General features: G+C 62.2%; 1 protein-coding gene and 1 long non-coding RNA gene across 5 annotated transcripts in view; one reads left to right on the top strand and one right to left on the bottom strand.

The window, feature by feature from the left end:
• Positions 1-669: 669 nt before the first annotated feature.
• CDC42BPG (CDC42 binding protein kinase gamma) lies at positions 670-19,787 on the bottom strand. Of its 4 annotated transcripts, none has more exons than XM_059710182.1 (38): positions 19,006-19,787; positions 16,498-16,585; positions 16,339-16,422; positions 15,868-15,963; positions 15,427-15,575; positions 14,842-14,935; positions 14,384-14,584; positions 14,012-14,260; positions 13,556-13,635; positions 12,597-12,694; positions 12,427-12,507; positions 12,045-12,142; positions 11,771-11,950; positions 11,428-11,520; positions 11,158-11,279; positions 11,008-11,080; positions 10,685-10,791; positions 10,464-10,578; positions 10,094-10,242; positions 9,928-10,016; positions 9,572-9,624; positions 9,394-9,498; positions 9,256-9,315; positions 8,873-8,978; positions 8,482-8,615; positions 8,263-8,402; positions 8,084-8,165; positions 7,219-7,435; positions 6,629-6,652; positions 6,286-6,348; positions 5,568-6,167; positions 4,358-4,455; positions 4,196-4,280; positions 3,934-4,054; positions 3,601-3,718; positions 3,291-3,405; positions 3,089-3,174; positions 670-1,836 (listed from the first exon to the last, which is right to left on the bottom strand). In XM_059710182.1, the coding sequence occupies exons 1-38, from the start codon at positions 19,770-19,772 to the stop codon at positions 1,780-1,782; spliced, it is 5,277 nt and encodes a 1,758-aa protein (XP_059566165.1). In that variant the 5' UTR covers positions 19,773-19,787; the 3' UTR covers positions 670-1,779. The 4 variants fall into 4 exon arrangements, with proteins under 4 accessions (XP_059566165.1, XP_059566168.1, XP_059566166.1 ...); XM_059710185.1 differs by having other exon boundaries at positions 16,498-16,589; positions 19,006-19,281; XM_059710183.1 differs by lacking the exon at positions 6,629-6,652.
• LOC132241455 (uncharacterized) overlaps positions 18,092-23,526 on the top strand; it is an 8,757-nt gene continuing 3,322 nt past the window's right edge. Inside the window, exon 1 of the long non-coding RNA XR_009454506.1 lies at positions 18,092-18,426. This is a non-coding gene — a long non-coding RNA (uncharacterized LOC132241455). The remainder of the gene's footprint in view (positions 18,427-23,526) is intronic.

Here is a 23,526-nt window from a genome sequence, read left to right as displayed (position 1 = left end):
AGTAAAGATTATGTAGCTTAAGCATGATTGTTCGTAGTTAAAGTGATTAATTACCCGTCTGGCACTTAGTTAAGGGGTTTTATTCCCTCCCTAACTTCAGGGGAAAATCCCTACCTGGGGAAACAACCTTTCTCAGAGAGGTGACCTTGGTTAAAACACATAGTGCCAAGAAGGTGAGCAAACATATTAAGAACAGTATGCCATATATGCCAGGTCCCTTGAAACAGCAAGGATGGACCGGCTCCCGGCACTCCCTGCTCTCAGCAGCCTCACAGCTCAGAGGCCCTAAGGCCACCTTCTAGGACCTGCAGTAAAACAAAGCTCTAGCGAGGGAGGAGGAATTTATCTCCTGGGGTGCCTTCCTGCTCAGCCACGGCCAAGTTCTTCTCCTGAGAGCCACAGCTCTTCTCAGGGAGCACCACTGCCTGTTCCTGCTCCTTGGGGTCGGGGCACTCCCACTCCCCCATGGGTTTCCTTACTGCTACCATCCCTTTGTTATTAAACACTTTCATTTACCCCCATTGAATGTGTCACCTGATTCCTGAAAATACAGGGAAGACAACTTGGTCTTTAAGTTGCTTTGATACCCTCCCTCCTCCTCCATTTCTGGTCCTTCCCCCACCCTCCCCGTTTTCTGAACCCCAGGAAGACACATCCAGGCGGCCAGGCCAGCAACTTACAAAGTTGTCTTTATTGTTTCCTTCCTGCATTGCAGAGCATCAGGGTCGACCCCTCCCGGGAATAGGGCATTTGAGGAGATAAATACTTACTCTGCCCCTCACTCATCAGCAGGGGGAAGTTTAATAAAAATAGTAATATAATAATAATAATAATGACTGTGCTCAATAATAAAATGTCCCCTATGATCCCCTAACACACAGTTGGTCAAAGCTTTGAGAAAAAGGACCCCCCTTTTTGGGGAAGGGACAAAGTGTGCCTGGAGACCCGCCAGTGGACCGGTCGGGCGCCCATCTCCCACCAGGTAGCCCATATAAATACCCTCCCCGTCCCATCCCTGCTTAGGAATTCTCTTCTCTGGGCGGATTAGATGACAATGTCAGTTGGCTTACTGAGCCTCTCCCTGTTCCCAACCCCACCAAGCTCCTCCCCAGAGAAAGGACCTGTGGGTGTGTTCCCCCAATTCCCTCTCCCCTTGTCTCTCACTTCATCCATCTTCCTTTATCCCTCTCTCCTCTGCATGGCTTTTCCCTCCTTCTAATCACTATCACCTCCTCTCTCCCTACTTGCCTCTCACTTCCTTCACCTACATCCCGCCCCCTGCTCCTCTCGCTTCTTTCCTCTGGCTCAGAGCCTGTCCTTCTCGCCCGGTCCCTGAGCAAGGACTGGGATATGCCCCAACTTGGCCTCCCTGGGGGCTGGACAGTGCGCAGCCCAGACCTGAGTCTGCTGCCAGGGACCTGGCCCTTCTCCGTCCCTGACTCTTCCAAACCCCGAGGCTTGGCACTGGAAACGAGGGCTTTGGCACAATCACCCCTGGACACCAGGACAGAAGAGCCCCCGGCCCACAGCGGAAGGGGGACCATTCTGTTCCCAGCGGCTCGCACAGGATGGGCTGGGGGTAGGGGAGAAAGGCGGGATGAGGGCTGGGAGTCAGGTTCCCAGGTCCCGGGGACTCGGCCTCCCAGTGGCTCCCCAGCCCAGGCTCTCCCTGAGTCCGAATCTCCACATGTCCCGGACCAGCCGGAGCGTGGCACTCCTCAGGCTGTTTGCTCCCTCACATCTCAGCCCTGGGACTCGGGTGGGCCCTGCCAGAGGGTGTCAAGGGGAGCTCTCTGATTCAGGGGCGGGGGGGAGGCTCCGCGGCCGCTCTGAGACCTAGAGGGGAAAGAGAAGGAAGTCAGGGTGGAAAAGGAAAGGACTCTTTCCTCACTGAGCCACGGCCTCCGGGGCCTTCCCAGGACCCAGCACCGGCTGCAGCAGGGCCCTCGGAGGAGGCTGATGTGAGGTGGGGGTTGGGGTTACGTGAGAAGAACTGGGGGACTCGCACCTAATCCTGGCATCCAAATTAACGTCTCTTTGTTCACTGACTCTATGCTTCACTCAATCAACAGACATGCTTTCCTTTGGACAGAAGACAAACTTGATCCCCGCCATCAATGAGCCCACAGTCGAGGGAGGACTGGCACCCAGACAAAAACCAAAGCACAGCAGACTGACAAGGAATGGGCGGATGGCGGGCACCACGGGTGGCACCAGTCCCAGAGGGGCAGGGACACCTGACCAGGTAGTCAGGTGGTCTCTGGAAAAGGTGACATTGGTGCCAGAGCCTGGAGGGTGGCCTGGCTCCATTAATCGGGGTGAGGACGAGAAAGGGCGTCCAAAGGAGGGGGAGAGCAGGGGCGAGAGCTTGAAGGTGTGACCGCACGGGCAAGGCCCAGGCTCTGAGTGGCCTCGTGTGGCTGGGGGTGGGGATGGGGGTGACAGTTGGCGAGGAGGCTGGAGGATGAGTAGGAACCCCCACCTCCAGCCAGAGTGAGCTGCTCTCTGCCATGGGCTGGGCCTCTGTTAAGAATCCCAAGAGGCCGAAACCGGTTTGGCTCAGTGGATAGAGCGTCGGCCTGCGGACTGAAAGGTCCCAGGTTCGATTCCGGTCGGGGGCATGTACCTGGGTTGCGGGCACATCCCCAGTAGGAGATGTGCAGGAGGCAGCTGATCGATGTTTCTCTCCCATCGATGTTTCTAACTCTCTATCTCTCTCCCTTCCTCTCTGTATAAAATCAATAAAATATATTAAAAAAAAAAAGAATCCCAAGAGGTCCCCCTCTGTGGCACTGCCCCCATGTGCGGAGCACCGTGCTGAGGTGTCATCGCCTCACACCGTCTCACAATAACCTCATTCTCCAGGCAAGACAAGCTCAGGGAGGCCAGGCACCTTTTGGGGGCCACACTGCGGGGACAGTCAGAGCCAAGATCCCCACCTCCAGGCTTCCGCAGGCCCACTGTGGGGTGGGACAGGTAACGGTCTGCATCTCTTAGGGTCCAGGGAAGGATGGGCTGAGCCTGTTCTCTGGCCTCAGGTCCCAGCAGAACTGCCTGTATTAGGAGGGAAACGCTCCCACTGGCTCACCTGTATCTGGGAGGCTGCGGGGCTCAGAGATCCCTGCGGGCAGGATACGGACTCGCTGGACAGGGATGTCCACGGCTTCTTCTTCACTGTTCCAGGAACAGGGTGAGGGGACAAAAACACAAGGTCAGATTGGAGGGGTCCGAGGCGGGTGGAAACTGGGGGAGAAGTGTGGAGGCGCAGGCGGCTGTGGGGCTGTTCTTACTGGGGTCCGCGTTCCCATCGCTGCCCATGGAGGCTGGGCGCCGCGAGGCCTCGGAGAAGCTGTGGGGCCGCTGCGGGACGGAGCTGCGGGCACCTCGGCCCTTCCCTTCAGGAGCCTGTTGGGGGGCGGAGCGGGGGGTGGGGCTCAGCGGCACAAGAGACCTTGACTATAGACTGAACCCCAGCCGGCCGGCAGCCTGGCCGTGCTGAGCGCCGGGTACCCGGTGAGCTGAGGGCAGCAGCGAGCGCACCGGAGAAGCGCTGATTGGCTCAGCCTCACCAAGGAGGTTTGTGATTGGCTCCGGACTCACCGGGGGCGGGTCCCTGGCGCTGGGCTTCTTGTCCGTAAGGCCCACGTGTATCAGGTGGTTGAAGTTGGTGGGCGGTGAGATGAGCTTGGAGCGCACGAAGGGGTCCTTCAGCATCTCCCTGCGGGCAAAAGTGACTTAGAGAGGGGGTAGGCGGAGGCGCCACCTCCCACCCGCTCCCGCCCCGGGACCCCCTCTCCCGGGGTGACTCCCCGCCCCCTGGGGCGGGCCTTTGCTTCTCCCCGCCCCCAAGGGTTGGAGGCCCCGCCCCCAAGGGTTGGAGGCCCCGCCCCCAAGGGTTGGAGGCCCCGCCCAGCCATTGCATCACGCGCGCACCTGCGCTGCTGTTGTCGCTGCTCGTCCGACACCCGGAAAAAAAAGCGGCGTTTGCTCTTGGTGCGGACCAGCTGGCGCCGGCTGTTGTCAGTGAGGTCGGGGATGTTGAACTCGTCCTTCTCTGTGGGAGGAGCGGAGAGCTGGGCAGTGCTCACGAGTCCCCAGGGCCCCCGTCCGCGGGCGCCGAGTCCTTCACCCCGACGTGTGCACAGGTGAACGCACACCTGCGGACCCACAAACACAAGCAAACACCCTCCCTCACCTGCCAGACGGTTCCTGAGGTAGGTCAGGCGGACCTTCTCGGCGCCATAGAGGAACAGGGAGCCCTCTGGGTTCAGGGGTCGCACCTGAGGCAACAGGCAGAGGTCACACCGTGCACCCCGTCCTGCCCAGGCCAGCCCCAGGGGTCTTGGCAGGCCCTCACCCTCTTGAGCGGCACCGTTTGGACCCATTCTGCTTTCCTCACATCAAACACGTCGATGGAGTTCTCGCTGAACACCGTCAGGTAGGGGACTGTGTAACCTGCGGGGTAGAAACTGCTTGTGCTGTGCAGCCCTGAGCAAGTCGGGCACCTCTCGGGGCTTGTTGCCTCCTCAGCACCACGGGAACACCCTGTGCCCGGCAGAGCAGAGGGCAGCACTTTCTGCCCCGCCAAAAGTCCTTCTTCTGAAGGCTTTCCAGGGGGCCCCACCCAGCTTCCATAACAAACCAGAGATAGCGATCTTGGAGTGCCACTCTGTGCCATGCCAGGCATACTTCTAACCACTTTGCATATTTTTTTTCTCCTTTAATTCTCAAACAACCCCTCACTTACAGAAGAGGGATCAGAAACCTCAGAGCTAAGCAATGGGCAAGGTCACCCAGTGGTGAGTGAGAGCTGGGAATTGGCCCCAGGCTGTCTGGGTCCAACGCCTACCTGTTGAAAGTCTGTGCTACACCCAACCCACAGGCCCCACCCCAGAAGAGCCATTGCTCATGAAGGGAGCTCTGTCCCTATTTCAGACCATACGCCATTACACCAGTCACCTGTGAATGTGCCAAACTCCCCACTGCCTCATTCATTCATTCATTCATTCATTCATTCATTCCTCCAAACAGTCCTAGCACCTGGAGTGTGCTTGTCAGGGGTGGGTGCTGGATGTGATGAAGAAACCAGCCCAGCTGATGTGCAAGCCCCCAGTGCACCAGAACAGTCATTACCAGAGGGTGCTAAGAGCCAGGGCAGAGGTCAAACATAGAGGTGGGGGAGTAAAAAGGAGCCAAGGACCCATGATGAGGAAGAGCACGGAAGGAAGCATGGAAACTGACAATGACAGCAACCATGGTGGTCACTTATGGGGGCCTGAGCAGGCCCTGGGCTGGATGTACTTCAGAGTTTGCCAGGTACGAAAAGAAGAGCAGTTCAGGCAGGGGGCAGATGTGATCTAAGGCATGGAAGAGGACAATCCTCTCTGAGGCACTGAGGGCAGAGCTGGGCATGGTCAGGCAGGAGGGTGCACACTGGCTTCCGATGCCAGCTCAGGTATTTGGGCAGGACCTGTCTTCCTCTGATGCATGCGATACACCTCAGGTGCCTGGCCCTGTCCCACTCCCAGCCAGCCCCAGGGGCCAGTCCGGCTGTCCGATGGCCTTACCCCAGCCTGTGGGTAATGCTGGCCACAGCAGTTCATGGATGCGAGACTTGCGGCCGGCGCTGTCCACGTAGACCCCAGCAGTGGTGAAGAGCAGCAAGAACTCACTAAGGCTGAGCTCCACGGCACCCAGCGCCTCGCCCAGGCCCCCTCTCGATGGCGGCAGCTCCTCAGGCATCAGATTGCCCCCCAAGGCTAAGGGCGCAGCCTCATTGAGCAGCGGGTAGAGCAAGAAGGCACCAGCTGCGCCCACACACAGCCGGTCGCCCAGCAGCTCCAGGCTCTGCACAGGTGCTGGTGCCTGCAGCTCACGGATGCGGTGGTGCCAGGGCCCCGGGCCTGGGCCCAGCTGGTAGCAGAGCACTTGGCGCTTGACAGCTACACAGAGCACAGGGGTGCGGGCCTGCAGGATACGCCCGGCTGCCAGCGCCTGGCAGCCTCGAGACTCAGGGATCTTGGCGCCTGTCAACTCTGCGCTCTCCAGCTCGGCCAGGGGGAAGAGGCGCACGCTGGGGCCTCGGCCACACAGCGCGGCCAGAAGGCCCGCAGTGGGGCTCAGAGCCAGCCGCTGCACCCGCCGGCACTCGCCCACCTGGAAGATGTCTGTGGAGTTGGTAAGAGAGTGTCACCATCAGGTGGGTGAGAAGCAGCTCGGTGCCCATCCTCCTGTGCCCTGGGGCGAGCCCCGCCCACACCAGCCTTGGCCCAGCTTGGCATGTACCATTGCTATGCAGGTGGATCACAAACAGCCCCTCCTCGGTGCCCAGAGCAAGCCGGTCCTGGTCTGGGAGAGGGAAAGAGAGGGTCAGGGGTCAGAGGGCCTGTTCAGAGGCAGAGCCTGGGCAGTCCACCTGCCCTTGCTGAGCCTGTTTCGCCCTGTCCCTGTGCCACTGAACCCTGTCCCAGAGTCTAGATGGCTCTAATGGTAAAGGCTGTGGGGGCAGAGATGGGTGAGAGGCCCTCCACCCCAAGCTGCGGGATTTTGGGTAAGTCTTGGAGATTCGGTTTCCCCTAACGTAAAATGGGGACAATAAAAAAAAATAAAGTGGGGACAATAATGGTACCTTCCTCACTCAGCTGCTGTGAGACTGGAGATGAAGCAATGCAGGTAAGTGTGAAGCTCACGGCAATCCTTGCTCAATAAATGCCCCTTTGCCCTGACTCCTGACTGACACAGCGGACCTGGCGGACCACACAAGGCCCAGGCTACTGGGAGCACTGCAAGCGCCTCTCCCCCAGCCGTCTGTCATGGAGGCTCCAGGCTCCTTGCCGGCCCAGCAGCCTCATGGGAGACGGTGTGAGGCTCAGGTCACCCAGCTGCTAGTTCAGAGAGCTGAGAGCAAAACACCTGGCTTATTTCCTATTAAAACCCTTGCTCTGTTCACTCGCCTGAGATTCTTTTAGAAAAAGCAGATGGAGGCCCAGAGAAGTTGAGCAGAAGCCAGGTGCCTGCCCAGCCTGGGCTCCTCACACAGCCATGCCGAGAGGACGGTGGAGGACTCGTGTGCAGGCCGGAGTCCACAGCTCATAGCTGCAGGGACTGGGCAGTGGCCGCGGCCCTCATGACTATGGCTGGGCCAGCACTGTCCCTACAGGCCCTCACTGCTCCCCCAGCCTGGCCGGAACAGACCGCGCCCCCTGGCATGAGGCTCACCGATGATGGCAGCGCAGAGCGTGTGCGGCAGCAGGGACAGCCCGTTGTCGTAGGCCTCCTTGAGGGTGTACACAGGCCGGGGCCGGGGCCGAGTGTCCAGCAGCAGCCGCTGCAGCTCGCCCAGCACCTGCAACCAGCGCTCCCGCTCCCCCTCGCTCTCCGCCAGCAGCAGCACAGTGCACGTGACGGGCGGCACCGTCAGCTGGGAGGCTGTCACCTGTGGGCAGAGACCCAGGCTGGAGGGCTGCGGGCCGAGGGCCAGTTGTCCTTCCTCCCTTCTCTCTGGGCAGCAGTTGGTGCTCATTAACGCAGACGTGAGCTTGCCGGGCGCAGAGCTAGGTGCTGCTTAGAGCAGGTGATGAGCGAGGCAGGGGGGTCAGACAAGCACAGGGACAACTGCAGAGCCCTGCCCGGTGCTGTGGGAGGGGATTGGCGGGCACTGTGGGGACACAGGTGAGCGGGGAAGGGTGACCTCCCAGGGGAAGAGGCAGTCCCGGGAATGGCAGAGGTGGGGGAGGGACTGGCAGAGGGAGCAGAGGTGAAGGGGTCCAGGGTGCAGGGCACTCCGGAAGTGGAGAAAGCCAGGTGTGGTGAGAGCAGAGAGACCCCAGGGAGAGGCGGGGAAGGCCTGCAGGGTCAGAAATGTAGGGCCTCGAGGCCACGGCAGGAGCACGCCAAGGGTGACGGGGAGCCACAGGTGAGTCTAACAAGGCAGGACAGCCAGCTTCCCATATGGATGGAACGTGGGGGCACGGAGAGGAGGGGCCGGGATGAAGGGGTCAGCCATGGAGATGGAGAAAAGTCGGTAGAAGGGGTCAGCCTGACAGTGGACGGTGGCCTGGCCCATCCCGCCCCCGGCACTTACCCTGAAGATACGTGGCAGGTCCTTGGACTGGGCGTGGATAACATCAGAGGCCAGGACTGGGGTGGCTGAGAACTGGGGGTCCCTGCGAGGTTCATGGAATAGGTAGGAGGTCACCCTCCCCCTGGCTGCCCTCCGTCCACCCACTTGTCCCTTGTCCCATGCCAATGCCTGGCGCCCACCTCAGATCCAGGGCCTGCAGGAGGGCCCCGCTGGCCGGGCTGAGCCGAGGGTCTGGGGCGTCGAACAGCAGCAGGCGCGAGTCGCTGAGGGCGGCAAACACCCGCTGCCAGCCCCGCCGGACGCCCGCAGGCCGCGGCACCTGGGGAAGGCAGGCATGGGAGGGCCCGCCCGGCCGGAGCACCACTGCGCCGTCCTCCCCCTCCCCGGCCCCAGCTCACCGACAGGAAGCCCTCGTAGGCAGTGCCCGTGCCTGTTTCGGGGTGTACTCCCAGGGCTGTGCAGAGGAGATCAGGGGGCACAGGACAGGGTGGGGCCTGTGGGGCGCACGTCCAGTGACAGAAGTAGCCGCAGGCTGCGGGGAAAGCAGGAGACAGGGCGTGAGCCTGGGTGGGGACAGCCCAGAACCAGGACTCTGGGCGTTCCCAGCCCCAGGCACCCAAGCTGTCACTGACTCCCCATGGAGGGGGAAAAGAAAAACTTAGCAGTGGGGAACGCAGCCTGGGCTGAGAGGAGCCTGCTGTGTCTGGATGGGGCATTTCTGTTCGTTCCTCCTAGGGGCTGTGGCTGGTGCCTGGGAGGTAGCGGGCCGGGGAGGGAGAGGGGTCTCACCGTCACAGCCCAGGCCCTGGCGGCCCAGGCCCAGCATCAGCGAGGTGCAGCGCAGACACTTGGTGGGGGACGGGAAACTCCGGGGGCGCAGCATGTGTGAGCCAGGCTTGGGGGGAACATGGCCGTTATTCACGTCAGACCTCAGCCTCCCAGGGCCCTGCACCCCACTCCTGAGGCAACCCTGAAGTGCCAGCCAGGACCAGGGATTGAACCAGCTGGCAGCGTGAGCTCTGAGCCCCAGTGAGTGTGTGGCAGCACTCAAACCCACCGCCACCCGCGACGAGGTCTGCGGGCCATGGTGCAGGTGGAGGAACCAAGAGGGTCCCTGGAAACCAGCAGAACGGCATGGTGCCCCCACCCCGCTCCACCCTCTAGGCACTGACCTTGGCAGGAGGACCTTCTGCAGGGGCTGTGGTAGCAGCAGGCCCTCTGGGGAACACAGCCTGCGGGGGAGGGCGAGCGAACAGGTGAGAAACGCACGGGCACGGCCCCCCCCCACTGCAGGTTCCCACCGTCCTTACCCCCAGGCGCAGGCTGCGTCGGCCCTCCGGCCTCAGCTCTGGCTCCACTCCGGGTCTTGGGGCCTCTCCTGAGATGCCAGGGTCCTTGGCAGAATCCTTCTGGGGCTTGGGGGCAAAATCAAGGCCTCTGTGCCCGCCCCCAGGACCCTCCCCACCAGCCCCTGTACCGGGTTCTTACCTCTGAGCTCCGGAAAGGCAGGAAGGGAATCAGGGAGTTTGAGGACTTGGTGTCTGAAAACAGAGGGTGTGGGTCATTGGGGTTGGGGTCCCTGGCCCAGCCCTGACACTTATTCCTGAGGAGCCATGGGCCAGTGGGGGCCTCAGTTTCCACCTCAGTGAAGTGGGGCAATGACCGCAGGCTGTGGTGGCGGGACCTGGCATACAGTAGGTGCTCAGTACGTGCTGGCTAACAGATGGCGGGGTAAGCGACCGTCTGGAACAAATTCTTGTCTCCACGCCCTGCAAGGCTGTGTGGGAGCCCTTGGTAACTGAGGCTGCAGTGGGGGCAGGACAGCCATGCAGACGGGCACTCACCTCCTGGCCCGCGGGTCCGCAGCTCCCCCCGCAGAGCAGCCAGCTCCTGCTGCAGGCCCCGGTTCTGCTGCTCGGCCTCCTGCAGATGGCTGGGGAGAACCGGTGCGAGCTCACCACCCGCCCCCGCGTGGCCCTGGTGCCTCTGCAGCGCCTGCCCTGGGCTCACCTCTCGACCTGCAGCTGCGCCTCCTGCACCTGAGTCAGCTGCTCCTGCAAGCTCTGCCTGGCGCGGATCTCGGCATCCAAGGCCAACTGCAGCTCCAGCCTGGCCGAGGCCTCCATCTTCTGCAGCCGCCTTGCCTTCCACTGGTGGTCCTGGTGGCCAGAGGGCACCCATGTAAGATGCCCCCTGGGATTGGCTGCCTCAGAGGCGCCCTCCCGCCAGAGCACACCACTGCCCATGCCCCCCGATCAGGCGCACAGCCCAGCTCTGCCGATGACACTGTGGGCTGAAGCAAGTCACTGCTCTTCCAGGAGCTGTGTCCTCACCTCCAGAGTGAGGCACCCCCTCCCCACTGGGTGTCTCTGGGGCTCACCAGCGGCCGGGCAGGGAGTGTCTGGGTGCCCACGTTCCTCAAGGACTCCAGCTCCTCTGCCATCTTGGTGGCCAGGGCCTGCAGGTAGCCTCTTGAGACCTTCTCATCATTCACCCTGATTGGAAAGGGGGCTCAGGGTCATGGCTGAGCCCTCAGCCCCGCCTGGGCCCAGCCTCCAGCCCCCAGCCTCCAGCCTCCAGCCTCCAGCCCATGGCACCCACCAGCTGAGGATGTCGGCGATCTGGGCCTCCCAGTTGCCCTCTGTCTCCCGCCGCTCGCCCTCCAGCCGCTGCCGGCTCTGCTGCTCCCGCTCCAGCTCTTCCACAAGCTGGGGGCCAGGTGGGAGGTGGGGTCAGTCCCCAGGGCCCGAGCAGCGGAGCCCTGCCTACGCCCGCCCTTGCTCACCCTCTACAGCTTGCCTGCCTGCTACGGGCACTGCCCTAGGGAGACAGCCCTGGGCCCTGGCCGCTCTGCCCACCTCTCCTGCTGTGCCCCTGCCAGGTCCCTCTGCCTGGCTGTCTTGCCCTTTGTCTACCCTACTGACCCGCTCCTGCTCGCGGCTCAGCCGCCGGTTCTCTTCCTGTAGCCGGCAGAGGGCCTCCTCCTTTCCACTGGGCCTGGAGGGGAGAGGATGCCTCGGTTACTCCCACATTAGGCCCTGGTCCTGCCCCCGACCCCCAGCTGCCCAGCTCACCCGTGGCCGCGGGCCTGCTCCAGCTGCACACGCAGGGCGGCCACCTCCTTCCTCAGCTGGGCCTCCTGAGGCCCGCCCTCAGGCGATCCCGTGCCGTTGGTCTCAGAGGCAGTGTGGACGGTCTGAGGACACGGAGAGCGGTCAGGGCAGGGGCCTGAGAAGCCATGGCCCACTCTACTGCTGGGACACACAAGCCTGGACCCGAGGGCCCTGAGTCGGGTCAGGCGGAGGGAAGTGCCCCTTAGGGGGTTGGGGATTAGAACTCAGTACCTTGACCCGGGAAGATTCTTTCTCAAGGCTTCGCTCCCGCTGTCTCTGAAGCTGTGTCACCTCCCGGCTCAGGGTGGCCACCTGGGCCTGCAGCTGTGATGGGGTGCAGAGGCAGCCAGTGCTGACCTGCCCACCCCAAGCCTCTTCCTGGCCTCGCTGCAGACTCTCGGGCTTTGCCAGCCACAGCAGGAGTGAGGCAGGGAGCCCCAGCCCGCGCACCCTAACCATCATCCCCAGCTCAGACCTCTGCCGGCCACAGTGGGGAGCGCAAAGGCACCTGGTGCTCCCAGAACCTTGGCCCAAGCTCCCTGGGCCTCCTCCAGCCATGCCAGCGGTCACTTACGTCCCTCCGGGCAGCCTGGGCTTCCTCCAGCTGGGAGCTCAGGGCCTGGGTCTGGCTGGCTGAGGCCGCCACTCTCTCCTGGGTCTCCTGCAGCCTTTGGAGCAGCTCCTCCCGCCCGCCCTGAGCTCTGCACAGCTCCTTCTCCTGTGCCCGCAGCCCTGCCCGGGCCTCGGCCAGCTCCTGGGGACGGGATGGGGAGGACGAGCCTGGAGTCAGGGCAAGGGCCTCCTACCATCGAGCCCTGGGCCACTCACCCAGCTCACCAGGCCCTCACCTGCAGGAGCCGGTCTCTCTCCTGCTGCAGGTCACTGTCACTACCAGCAGGGGGCCCATCCGTCTGCGACAAGGGGGCCTTGCTGTCCCTCAGCGACTCTGCCAGGAATTGTCACTGAGACCCGCACGTACTGACTGCCCAGCCTCAGCCAGGCACCCGCCTGCAGTGTCTCGTGGAGCCGTGGCCCCAGCCTGGGAGGGGGTCTCCTCGGCCCATTTCCCATGTGCAGGCTCAGAGTTTAAGATAACTCCCTGAGCTCACACAGCATGTACAGAGCAGGGGCAGGACCGGAACCCAGGGGGACTCAGGTGTGCTGGGGAAGCAGGTCAGCCCCAAGGTGGGGGCAGGGGGCAGAGAAGGGGCGGGCGGGCGAGTAGGATACCTGACAGCCTGTCCCGTAGGGTCTGGACTTCCTTCCGCAGCTGCTCCAGCTCCCGGTGGTCTGAGGGCACCTGCAGGGCCTCTGCCGCGGGGAGAACCACAGGTGAGCAGCTAGTCTGCGGCAGGAGCCCGGGTCAGACCCGCAGCCCTGGCCCCGCCGGCTCCCGGTACCTTGGAGCTTCCGGCTCAGCTCCGTCTTCTCCTGCTCTAGACAGCGGAGCTTCCGCTCCAGGGCAGCCAGCTGCTCGGAGCTGCTCTCGGGGCCGGGACTGGGGAGAGCAGGGCAACACAGGTCAGCAGAGACCCCACCCGCCAAAACCGCCTCCCTTCTCCCACATCCAATCATTCATTCACCCAAGAAACACCTACTGTGTGCCAGGTCTGTACCCAATCCTGAGCTTTGTGCCAGGAAGAGAAACAAATCCGACCAGACCCTACCCTTGTGAGTCCCCAGGCTGGTACCATGGGCAGCAGCCCAGGACAGTGGCTCCCAGATCCCCCAGGTCCAGGTTCGAGCCCCTACAAACTATGTGACCATGAATAGTCATCTAACATATCTGAGCCTCAGTTTCCTCTCAGGAAAATGGAGGTGATAACAGGGTTTCTTCCAAGGATTGTCAAGAGGACTCGGTGACATGGGTCCCGTGGGCTCCACGCCTGGGGAACGAACAGTGGGCACCCATGAGTGCGGCACCCAGTGGGCGCACCACACGTGCGGGTCAGATGCATTGCTTACACCTGCAGTGCCCCTTCTCCAGGACCTCACTATGGTCTCAGGCCAGCCCCACGCATGGAACTGGATCATCCTGCCCATTTCACAGAGGCACAAGGTGAGGCTGGGGCAGCAGCACGGGCCCTTCCCATGCGAGGCCTCTGGCTCCCAGTCCGGTGTACTTCTAGTCTGCCATGGAGGCAGCTGTGAGGGCCAAATGCTGGGGCGGGACCCGGAGGGGGCCTGGGCATGGCATCACGGGACCCTGAGGACACGGGGGCCTGTCTTCCTGCGGCCCAGAGCACACATCCTCAGCACCTGTCCCCTGCAGGCACCAGGCCCGACAGGCTACCCGCCCGGTGTCCTCCAGGCCAGGCAGCCCCCAGCTTCCCACCAGGTGTGTGAGGACCAGACTCACCTGCCCGAGGCGTAGGTGAAACCCACGAATGGGAGGTGGTGGCCTGAGAAGGCCCCGTGGGAGGGCGGCGGCAGGGTCCCCTGCAGAAGGAGGGGAAAGAGTCAGTCTCCGAGCACAGCTCCAGCCGAGGCCTCAGGCACTGGGAGTGCCGCCCTCCTCCTGCGCAGGTGGGAACATGGCCCCACCTAAACAGACCACACTTCCCATGAGGCCTTGAGGCTATGGCCTCCCAGACACCACTGGGAGTCTTCTTCCTTATACAACTTCTGGTTAATAGAATGACACGAGGTAAAGGACCCTCACTTGGCACAACCCACCTCAAGGCAGGTGAACTGGAACTCCCAAGAGCCTCTGGGGTCTGAAGGCCTCCGGCCCAGCCCAGCAACTGCTTTGGGAAACTTCTAGGGGTGTCCCAGAGCCAGGGAGGGTCCTCCTGCAGTGGGACCCACCACTCACCGGATGGTTGAGGGTGTCATCGTCCACATCGAAGTTGGAGGTGTCCACAGGCCCGCGAAGCTCAGGGATGTAGGGGGCAGTGCTGCTCGCCAGCTGCTCCCAGTCCACACCTTTGAAGAAGGGATGGTTCCGGAAGTCGTCCAGCCCTCCTCGGCCCAGACGCTCCTCCTGGCGGCACAGCAGCCGGCGGATCAGGTCCTGGGCACTGACCGGCACATCCGGCACATCCAAGGGGAACTGCAGGTGGTCCTGCAGGCGGGGGAGAGGTGCGGGTGGGCATCCGGAATCCCACCCCCACCTACAGGCACCACCAACCTCGTGGACTAGGGAGTCCCGCTGCCCTCCCAGAACCCCGGAGCCTGGCAGCCAGACCTCATGGTTCATGATCTTGGCGTAGGTTTCCACCAGGGATTCAGCATAGAAGGGCGTTTCCCCGAAGAGTAGCTCGTAGGCGCAGACCCCCAGTGACCACCAGTCACACTGTGGGCCATAGTGGCCCTTGCCCTCCTCCATGGCCTGCAGGATCTCAGGGGAGATGTAGTCGGGAGTCCCCACGGCCACTGACGAGTCCACCTGTAGGCGGTGGTGTTGATGAGGGCACGAGGACAGCCCCCGGCTTGGCTGGGCCTGCTGGCCCCTCACCAAGGGTCTAGGTCTGGCACCCCCACTCCCTAGGGGTTGGCTGGCCTGGTGCTCCCACGTGGGCCCTGGGCCTAGTCCTTCCTTCCCCTGGGAGCCTGATGCCCCCTGCACTAGGCCTGGTGCCTCCCAGGCCTTGGGAATGTTTCCAGCCACGTGCTCCCTGCCCCACCCCGGGGCGGGGCCCTTACCATGCCACTGTTGTTGAGACGTAGGCAGGAGCCAAAGTCAGCCAGGCGGATGTGCCCGTTCATGTCCAGGAGGATATTGTCCGGCTTGACATCCCTGGGGGAGGCAGGGAGAGTGAGGGGCCTGACCTGTGTGTGTGGTTGGGTGTGTGCACGGGCACGTGTGTGTATGCTCACACGTGCTCCTGCATGCAGGCATGTGGGATGGGTGAAGGCTGGTGGCCAGGCCTCCTAGCCCCCAGGAAGGAGGAAGGTGGCTAACTGGGGAAAGGGGTCCGTAAGGACGACCCTCAGAGGCAGCAGAGTATACTGCGGGGGACACAGGAGCAAACCGCAGCTTGGCCACCCACCAGCTGAGTCACCTGGAACCAGGCAGGTGCTCACCTGTGCTAAGCCCCGACTCGCTCATCTATCAGATGGAACAATGAGCAGCCCCATCACATAAGGCTTTCGGTGTGAGTGTTCAGAGGCATCAAGCAGGGGAAGCACCCAGCACGGGGCTCGGCACCTGGTGAGCGCTCAGCAAACGCAGCTGTCCCCAGAGTTGTCAGCGGGGACTGGAGGGCACGGGGGCTTTGCGGGCCCCACCTGTGGACGTAACCCAGCTGGTGCAGGGAGTGGATGGCCAGCACCATCTCAGCCAGGTAGAACTGGGCCAGCTCGGGCGGGAGGCGGTCCTCAAAGCGGCTCAGCAGAGTGAGGAGGTCCCCACCGGCGTAGTAGTCCATCACCAGGTACTGGATGGTGGCGGGAAGGGCAAGAATCAGATGGAAAAAGGGACATCTGCCCCAGGACCCCACCTCCCAGTGGCCCCATGGGAGGCAGGGCTATGGCTCCCACCAGCTCTGGGGCGGCCAGCTCCCAGTCAGGACTCAGGCGGAGGGTCCAGGCCCTGGAGCTGCTTGGGAGGGTAAGCCTGCTGGTCCCAGTAGGAGGGACCTCTCTCCCCTTGGGCCCAGTGCCTCTGGACCCCAAGGGCCTTCTCCTTTGTCCCCAGGCAACCCCCTCCAACCTGGCCGGGATCCTCACCAGGTACTCCTCGTCTTGGAAGGCGTAATGCAGAGCCGTCACCCACCGGCTGTCCCCTTTCACCAGAACGTCCCGCTCCTCCCGGAAACAGGCTGTCTGTAGCGGGTTTGGGGGGCGGGATGGGGTGGGATCAGAGTCCAGGAAAGCCCCACGCCAGCTCAGGGGATGGAGTCAAACTCAGGAAGTCTAGGAGCTCAGATTAAGGTCTGTGTAGGGGCCAGAGCCCATGCTTCATGGCTCTGGGCCTCAGTGTTACCCTAAGGGAAGTGGGAACAACTCCACTTGCTTCCAAGGCAGGTTTCTAGTGAGGAAGGGATGGGGGAGTCGGCAGCTGTTGGGGGTGGATCCTCTGCCCGTTGGGCAGCCACACCACCTCTTCTCCTGCACGCCCTGTACGCCAGCCAGCACCCTCTCGCCCTCCCCCCTCACCCGTGTTCAGGGTGCCAAAGTCTCACCAGACTCCAAACTGACCTCGGCCCTCTTCAGCATCTCCCATTTGTGCAGCATTTTCATGGCAAAAATCTGCCCACTGTCCCTCTGCCTCACCACGGCGACCTGAGGCCACAGAGAGCATGGGGCTCAGCGCCTGGAGGCACACCCTCCTCCCGCCCCCCCAGGCCCTCTGCTCACCTCCCCGAAGGCGCCTCGGCCGATCACCTTCAAGATCTCAAAGTCATCTCTCTGCAGCCGCAGCTCCTTCACTTTTGTGACGAAGGGGCTGGCTGAGGAGACAGAGAGCGGGGCTCAGCGAACCTTCTGGAAGGGCCCCAGGTCCCTCTCTCACCTGGGGAAAGCCAGGAGGCCAGGGCAAGGATCACTTCCCCAGGACAACCTCTGGCTAAGGGGTCGATAGGGGCTGCAGCCCATTCAGCCATGAGCAGGATGCATGCAAGGTGGGGGTCCAGACTCTGCTGACTACCTGGCCCTGAGACCTCCCTGAATCCTTGGACCTCTGCCCCCAGACTCCAGGCAGCCTGGGTCCCAGGGACTGATGGAACTTGTAGTCCTCCCCAGCTTGGGGGCTGCCCCTGGCCAGCCAGGTCACCCGGGGCAGGTGGGGATACCATTCCCACCCCCAGCTCACAGTTCTTAGCCACCTAGCAAGACCAGGCCAGAGCCTGTCTTGGGAAACTGGACAGGCAACATTCCTCATCCCCAGAGAGGCTTCTCTGCCATTGAGGAGCTGTGGCCCAGTCCTGGGCCCCTGCAGGCACCAGGGTACCTTGGTTGGAGTGAGGCCTGGGGGAGCCCAGAGGACAGGTAGGACAGGGTCTCCCCATGTGGGGCCTCCTCGTCGGCAGGCATAGATAGGTCTGCCCAGATCCTCACAAGACTCAAATGCAGGGCCAAAACCTCTCAGTGGCTCCTGACGCTGGCACTGGACGATGTGAGCACTCAGGACCTCCTCCAGGCCTGACCAGCCCTTGAGCCCGCCTCCCTCTCTGGACTTGGCCTTCACCTGGCCAGGATCCTCCTCCTTCCTGCAGTCCCTGATACTCCCACACGGGGCATCTTCAGCCACTCCCGGGCCCGCTCCAGGCCGGGAGGTGGGACTGGGGCCTAGAAACTGAGGGAGGCCAAGAGTGACCAGTAGGGGTTGGGGTCAGCTGCAGTCTGACTCCCTGCCTCAGTTTCCCCTGCCAGGCGGTAAACTCCCTGCCAGCTGGGCGGGTGTGTGGGTGGGACAGAGAGCTGCTCCACAGGTTTATCAGGCGGAACCCCCGCAGCAGGGGTGGAAACCTCATTACAGAAATTAATTGTCTCTTTCCCAGGTCTGTGTGTGCAGCTGAGAGGAGCAGCCACAGGCCTCCAAGGGGGAGCCGAGGCCAGGATGGCTACCCATCAGCCAGACAGGGGCCCAAACCAGGGGCCCAGAGATAGGAGGACCCAGGTCCCCAGGACAGGCTGCCCAGTCCCCTGGCCTTGCCCCAGGGGATGGGGGCTCTAGGCAGCATTGGGGACAAGTTGGGGCAGGAGCAGAGTGAGTCACCACCCTGCAAGTTACCTCGGGCGATGTCAACAGACAGGCCCCCACACTGGGGTCCCAGGCAGAGGTGCCAGAGGCAGGCAGGGAGGAGCACGTGTGTGTGCAAACACACACACGTGGGTGTGGCGTCACAGGGGGTGATGACAACACAGCGAGACACAAGCATCAGGTGCAGGAGTCCGGGGAGAGGAGAAAGCAGCAAGGAGATGGGGGTCTGTGGAAACGGCTGCGGGCTGGGGACCACTCAGTGGCACGTCTCAGGCCCCCACCTGTGCCAGGCTGGGCCCTGTGCCTGCCCAGAGCTCAGGAGTGCCTGCACACTAGTTGCCCACTGGGCAAACACCCGCTTCACCTCACCCTCCCTCCAGGCCAGGCCCCATGCCCTACCCCCATGGCCTGGCTGGCACCGGTGCTCACAGTGAATTCAGGGTCACCCCGGGCCAGCCACTCCCAGTGACTCAGATGAGTCAACCAGGAAGGGGCACAGATCCACCTCCAGCCAGGCCTCCCTCCCTGGCCCTGGGGAAAAGCCCTCAGGAAACCTGGCCAGCGGCTTGCACAAAGGGGCTGAGGTTGGTGCCCAGTCCAGACAGGGGTGGTCTTAGATGCAGGGAGATGGGAGTGCGTGTGGGGGCGGGGGAGTGTGTGACACCCACAGACTGTGAGTCGAAGCAGGTGTCTCTCCACCAGCTGAATACGAGCGTCTCAGTGCGGCCGTGTGGGGTGTGGGAGCCTGAGAACGCGTGTGCCAGCGGGTGGCATGCACGGAGTCGCGTGTGGGTCTGTGTTCTCACAGGTCATGCGGTGCGATGCGTGAGGGAGGGATTCTGGAGGTGACTCCGTGTCGAGCGTGAATTGCACCTGTGTCTGGGTCTAACCTGGGACCACGTTTCTTTGAGTCTGTCCATGTGAGATGAGTGTCGTGTGCATGTTCCAGGGTCTGTGAGTGGAAGGGAGTGAGTGTGAATCTGAGCGCAGGTAAGGTGTGCAGGTGACAAAGGCCCGCGGGTCCGCTGTCAGGCCAGTGCCCAGCGGCTGCGGTGGGGAGAGGGGCTCCCGGTGGGAGGGTCTGTGGGCGGGGAGCGCGGAGGGAGAGGGTCCTGAGGCGGAGTCCCGCGTCCACCCTCCGCGGTCCCGCCGGAGTCACTCACCCCAGCTCAGGAACTGCGCCACGTTGCGCTCTCGCCGCAGGGGGGCGCTGCTGAGCTCGTGGTGCAGCCCCAGCAGCAGATCCAAGAGGCCGTCGAGGCCCGGGCCGCCGCCGGCCTCGCCCCGCGCCAGCCGCTCCAGCGCACGCAGCCGCCGCTCCATGGCTGCGGCCGAGGCTCCGGCCGGGGCTAGAGCCGGGCCCTCCGCATGTCCGCCGTCGGTCGGTCCGCCTGTCCGTCCTCGGATCCTCCGCGCGTCCTCCCCCCACCCTCCCGCCCTCCCCGCTGTCACCTTCCTCCGAGGCCTCCAGCGCGCCCTCACCTGGGCGCCCCGCCCCGCCCTCCGCCCCGCCCCCCGACGGACGGGCAGGTGCGCGCCGGCCAATGGGAGGTCCGACAGTAGGTGAAGGTGGGAGGGCGGAGGCGAGCGGGGGCGGAGCCAATCCCGGCCAGGAAGTGGGGGGGCGGGCCCGAGCGCCACTAACTCCTGGGCGGGGCGGGGCCAGGCGGGGGTCTCTGGGGGCGGGGGAGCCGGCTAGACCCCTGCGCGGCCCTAGACCCGGCCTGACCTGGGCCCTCGCCGGCCCCCCACCAGGTGGGGATGCCCGGGGCTCGGCAGCTCCGCTCGGCTGGCGGGGCAGCGGCCGCCTCTTTCTCAGCTTAGGGAGAGGGGCTCGGGACGCCCGCGGCCCCGGAGCCGGATGGGAGTTGTAGTCCGCTCCCTTCCCGGGATGTCCCCCTTCAAAAAACTCGCCAGTTTCTGCTTTCATTTTATTCGTATCGTTACAGCCACCTGGGAGACAGGTATGTGAGGCAGGAATGGTCACACCCATTTGGCAGATGGACACACTGAGACTTGGGAAGGACAAAATGCATTGAGAGGCCGAGGATGAGGGACCCTTAGCTAAACCCTGCAGTGGGGCTGAGCCGGCGACTCCCCCGTAGGCTCTGGGGTGTGTGTGTGTGTGTGTGTGTGTGTGTGTGTGTGTGTGTGTACTTTTATTAAAGCCGGCGACTGGGAAACAAGGAAGCAGCAACAGGAAGGCCTAGCAGGGCTGTTTGGCTCACTGAGAAGCCAGCGGAAAGGGAGCCTTGGGGCCAGGTTCAGGGAGTTAGTAAGAGACAAGCTGCCGCTGGCCATTGCTTCCCTGATGGCAAGCCTCCGGGGGTACCTTAGTTCAGGAGATGCACGCCTGTGGGGGGAGGGGAGGGAGAGCAGGCCACCACAGGCTCTCAGAGCCCTGGGTGGAGCAGGGCCTTCGCGGCTGGAACTTAAAGGCCAAGGAGCAGTCTGGACGGGGCTGGAGGAGATCAGGAGAGGGAGGGGTTGGCTTACCCAGTGGTGCTTCTGATTTCTGCCAGCTGTCTCCAGCTGGGCTGGACCAGAAACCCCAGGACTGTGGGTCTGTCCCAGAGGAGGGATCGAAGGGTGGGGTTTTTAGCGGCTTTAGATAACAAATTCTTCTATTAAAAAAGATCTTTTGGGCGGGCTTGCCTCCTCCCTCAGGCGGGGAGACCTTCTGGAGTCTTCTGGGTCAGGTTGCGAGCCTTGAGGGAGGAGGCACTCTGACGTCCTTGGAGCTGAAGTAAGCATCCCTAGCAGCCCGGGCTTCCCCACAAGTCTCTCCCATTTGCTCTCCTCCGAGACCTGTCCCTGGGGAACCAAGACAAACAGGCTCTCTCCCTACCCAAGCCAGGTGGGGGAAGGGAGCCAGGATTATTTTTTATTATTACTAGTAGTAGTAGTAGTAGTAGTAGTAGTAGTAGTAGTAGTATTACCAAGATTTAAATTTCAATGGCCTGTGTCTTCTGGGAGGGGGGCTGGTATTGTGTGGTTGAGCCCTCCCGGTTCTCACCTGTAGCATTCTGGGCCCTCCTTTCGGGGGCGGGGCCCATCGTAGGGTTTCTGCCCTGGGAGGCCACAAGGGGGTGCTAGAGACCAGAGGAGGGCCAGGTGCTCCGGACCAGCCCAAGTTCCCATCTTCTGGGGAGTTACAGGATAGGGAAAGGCTCCTGGGTGGGAAAACGGACCACGCCTCATTGCCCTTCTTGGACACTCTGATCCCCAAACCCGCTCCAACCCAGCCCCCACGGTCAGCAGTCAAGGACCAAGGCGGGGGAGGGCGGGCCTCTGGGTCCTGGCTGACTCCCTGTGTGACCTCGGGCAAGTTTCTTAGCTTCTCTGAATGCTGAATTCTCAGGTCCCTCCCTGACCCTTCATTCTCCATCCCACGTAGAACAGCAGAGGGGAGACAGACAAAAACTGAGTCCCACCAGTGTCTACGTGGGGCAGTCCATCTGGGACTTGATTCTATTGGTCCTCTATTCCTTTTGTCACATCCTCTTCCAAGCCTCAGTTTTCCTGTCTGTAAAAGGGGGTTGGCTCCCCGCTCCTTTGCAGCTCGAGGTCAGAAAACCCCTCAAGACTCAGTCTGCACTGAACCCCTGCTCCAGACTCCACAAGCAGCCCGTCCCCAGCCCGGCCATCAGAAGCAGCTCCTGTACTGGGCCCTGCTTTGCCCCAGCAGATCTGTTCTCTAATCTTGTGTGAGCCAGACCACCAGGGCTGCACAGGCCTCACCCCAGGGAGCAGGGTCTCCATGTGGCAAAGACCCTGGCCCAGTGAGTCCCTGCAGAAGACCTTCCTATCCCTCCTCATTCACACTCCCTGGTCACCATTTCCGGGGGCCCACCAGGTGCAGGGGCGCCTGTCCTCCCATACCTCTCCCCCTTCCCGGCCCCTTTGGTATTGAGGTGTTGGCACTAGCTCTAGGGAGCCCTGGGGATAGCAGATCATGGTAATTACATCTTCATTCCTGTGGTCCTTAGTATTTCAAAGCCAAGATCTGCTATCTTCACAAGGGCCCTCCCATAACAGATTAATACCTTGAGGCTGGGGAGGTGGGTGGTGCCAGCCTTGAGCTTCTCCTGGTTCCTGGCCGAGGCTAGTGCCTGGCAGCAGAAGGGCAGGCAGCCTGTGGCCCCAGACGCTGAGGACAGGGGACAGGAAAGGCCAGAGGGCGGTGGACTTGATGTAGGCCTCTGGGAAGGGCCTTGATGATGAGAAAAAGAAACTGTCAGGCCCTGTCTGGTGTGCTCAGAGTGTTGGCCCGTGTACTGAAAGGTTGAGGGTTCGATTCCCGGTCAAGGGCACGTACCTGGGTTGCAGGCCTGATCCCTGGCCCTGCTCAGGAGAGAGCGGGAGGCAACCAATCAAAGTGTCTCACATGGATGTTTCTCTCTCCCCTTCCCTCCCTCTCTTCTACTCTCTAAAAATCAATGGAAAATAGATCCTCCAGTATATTTCTGAGGCGAGCAGAAAGAAAATGGTGGTTCACATAAGGGGGCTGCCACAGAGGGGGAGGTGAAGCCCAGAGCAGGGGAGTGGCCGGGAACCCAGGCCTTCTGAACCCCAGAGCATAGGTCCCTGAGCCTGGGAGTGGCTCAGACACAGGCAGCCTCGGGGTCTGTCCCAGCCACCTCTTGGGCCTCCTGAGCCGCCTACGGCTCCCTTCAGTGGCTGAGGGCGAGCCTCTCCCAGCCCTGCCTCAGGAAGCCACTCTCAGCAGATGGGCCTGCAGGGCCACTTGCATTGGCCCGCTGCCCTGGCCCTGGGCCCCACCGGAAGCACAGTGCCCCACCCCTGCCCCAGAGACCCAGGGACCACAGGGAGGCTGGCTGGGGGTCAGACTGTTGACCAGGCGTGTGGCCGTGGGCAAGTCGTTTCCCCTCTCTCTGGGCTGCTGTCCACAGTGGAGAACTGCCCCAGCTCAGGTGTGAGGGGCAAGCAGTACACGGGGTGGCCACCCGTGATCGCGGGTCTGTCTAGGACGGTGGTTCTCAACCCTCCTAACGCCGCGACCCTTTCATACAGTTCCTCATGTGGTGGTGACTCCCAACCATAAAATTATTTTTGTTGCTACTTCATAACTGTAATTTTGCTACTGTTATGAATCGTCATGTAAATATCTGCTATGCAGGATGTATTTTCATTGTTACAAATTGAACATAATTAAAGCATAGTGATTAATCACAAAAACAGTATGTAATTATATGTGTGTTTTCCAATGGTCTTAGGCGACTCCTGTGAAAGGGTCGTTCGACCCCAAAGGGGTCACGACCCACAGGTTGAGAACCGCTGGTCTAGGAAGCGTGTGGTTGGAGGGTGGGAGCTGCATTGCCGCTCAGGCTCCACGTTTTCTCTAAACGTGTGTCTATGTGGGGGAGAGGCTGATGGAAATGGTGATGCTGAGGGTCCCCACTCCCCAAGCTAGTCCTTGGCAGCCCTGCACTCCTCCTCCCCCGCCCACCCCAGCACACCAGGGTGTGTCCTTGGAAAGTCCAAAGCTCCAAATGGGTGGACAGATGGTGATTTCATCATCCTGGCTTTTCTTCCAAAAACCTTCTGTGCTGCTCCAACACACCATAGGGGCTCCCACGCTCCACGGAGGCTGCAGGCCATGTGGTTTTATAATCAGCAAACCTTCTGGGCGCACAGGAAGCCAGGCCTGAGCCCCACCGGCC

The sequence above is a fragment of the Myotis daubentonii genome, chromosome 9 (assembly GCF_963259705.1).
Source record: "Myotis daubentonii chromosome 9, mMyoDau2.1, whole genome shotgun sequence".
Classification (NCBI taxonomy): domain Eukaryota; kingdom Metazoa; phylum Chordata; class Mammalia; order Chiroptera; family Vespertilionidae; genus Myotis; species Myotis daubentonii.
Note: the sequence above shows the minus strand (reverse complement) of the source record. Positions and strands in the feature narration are given on the sequence as shown.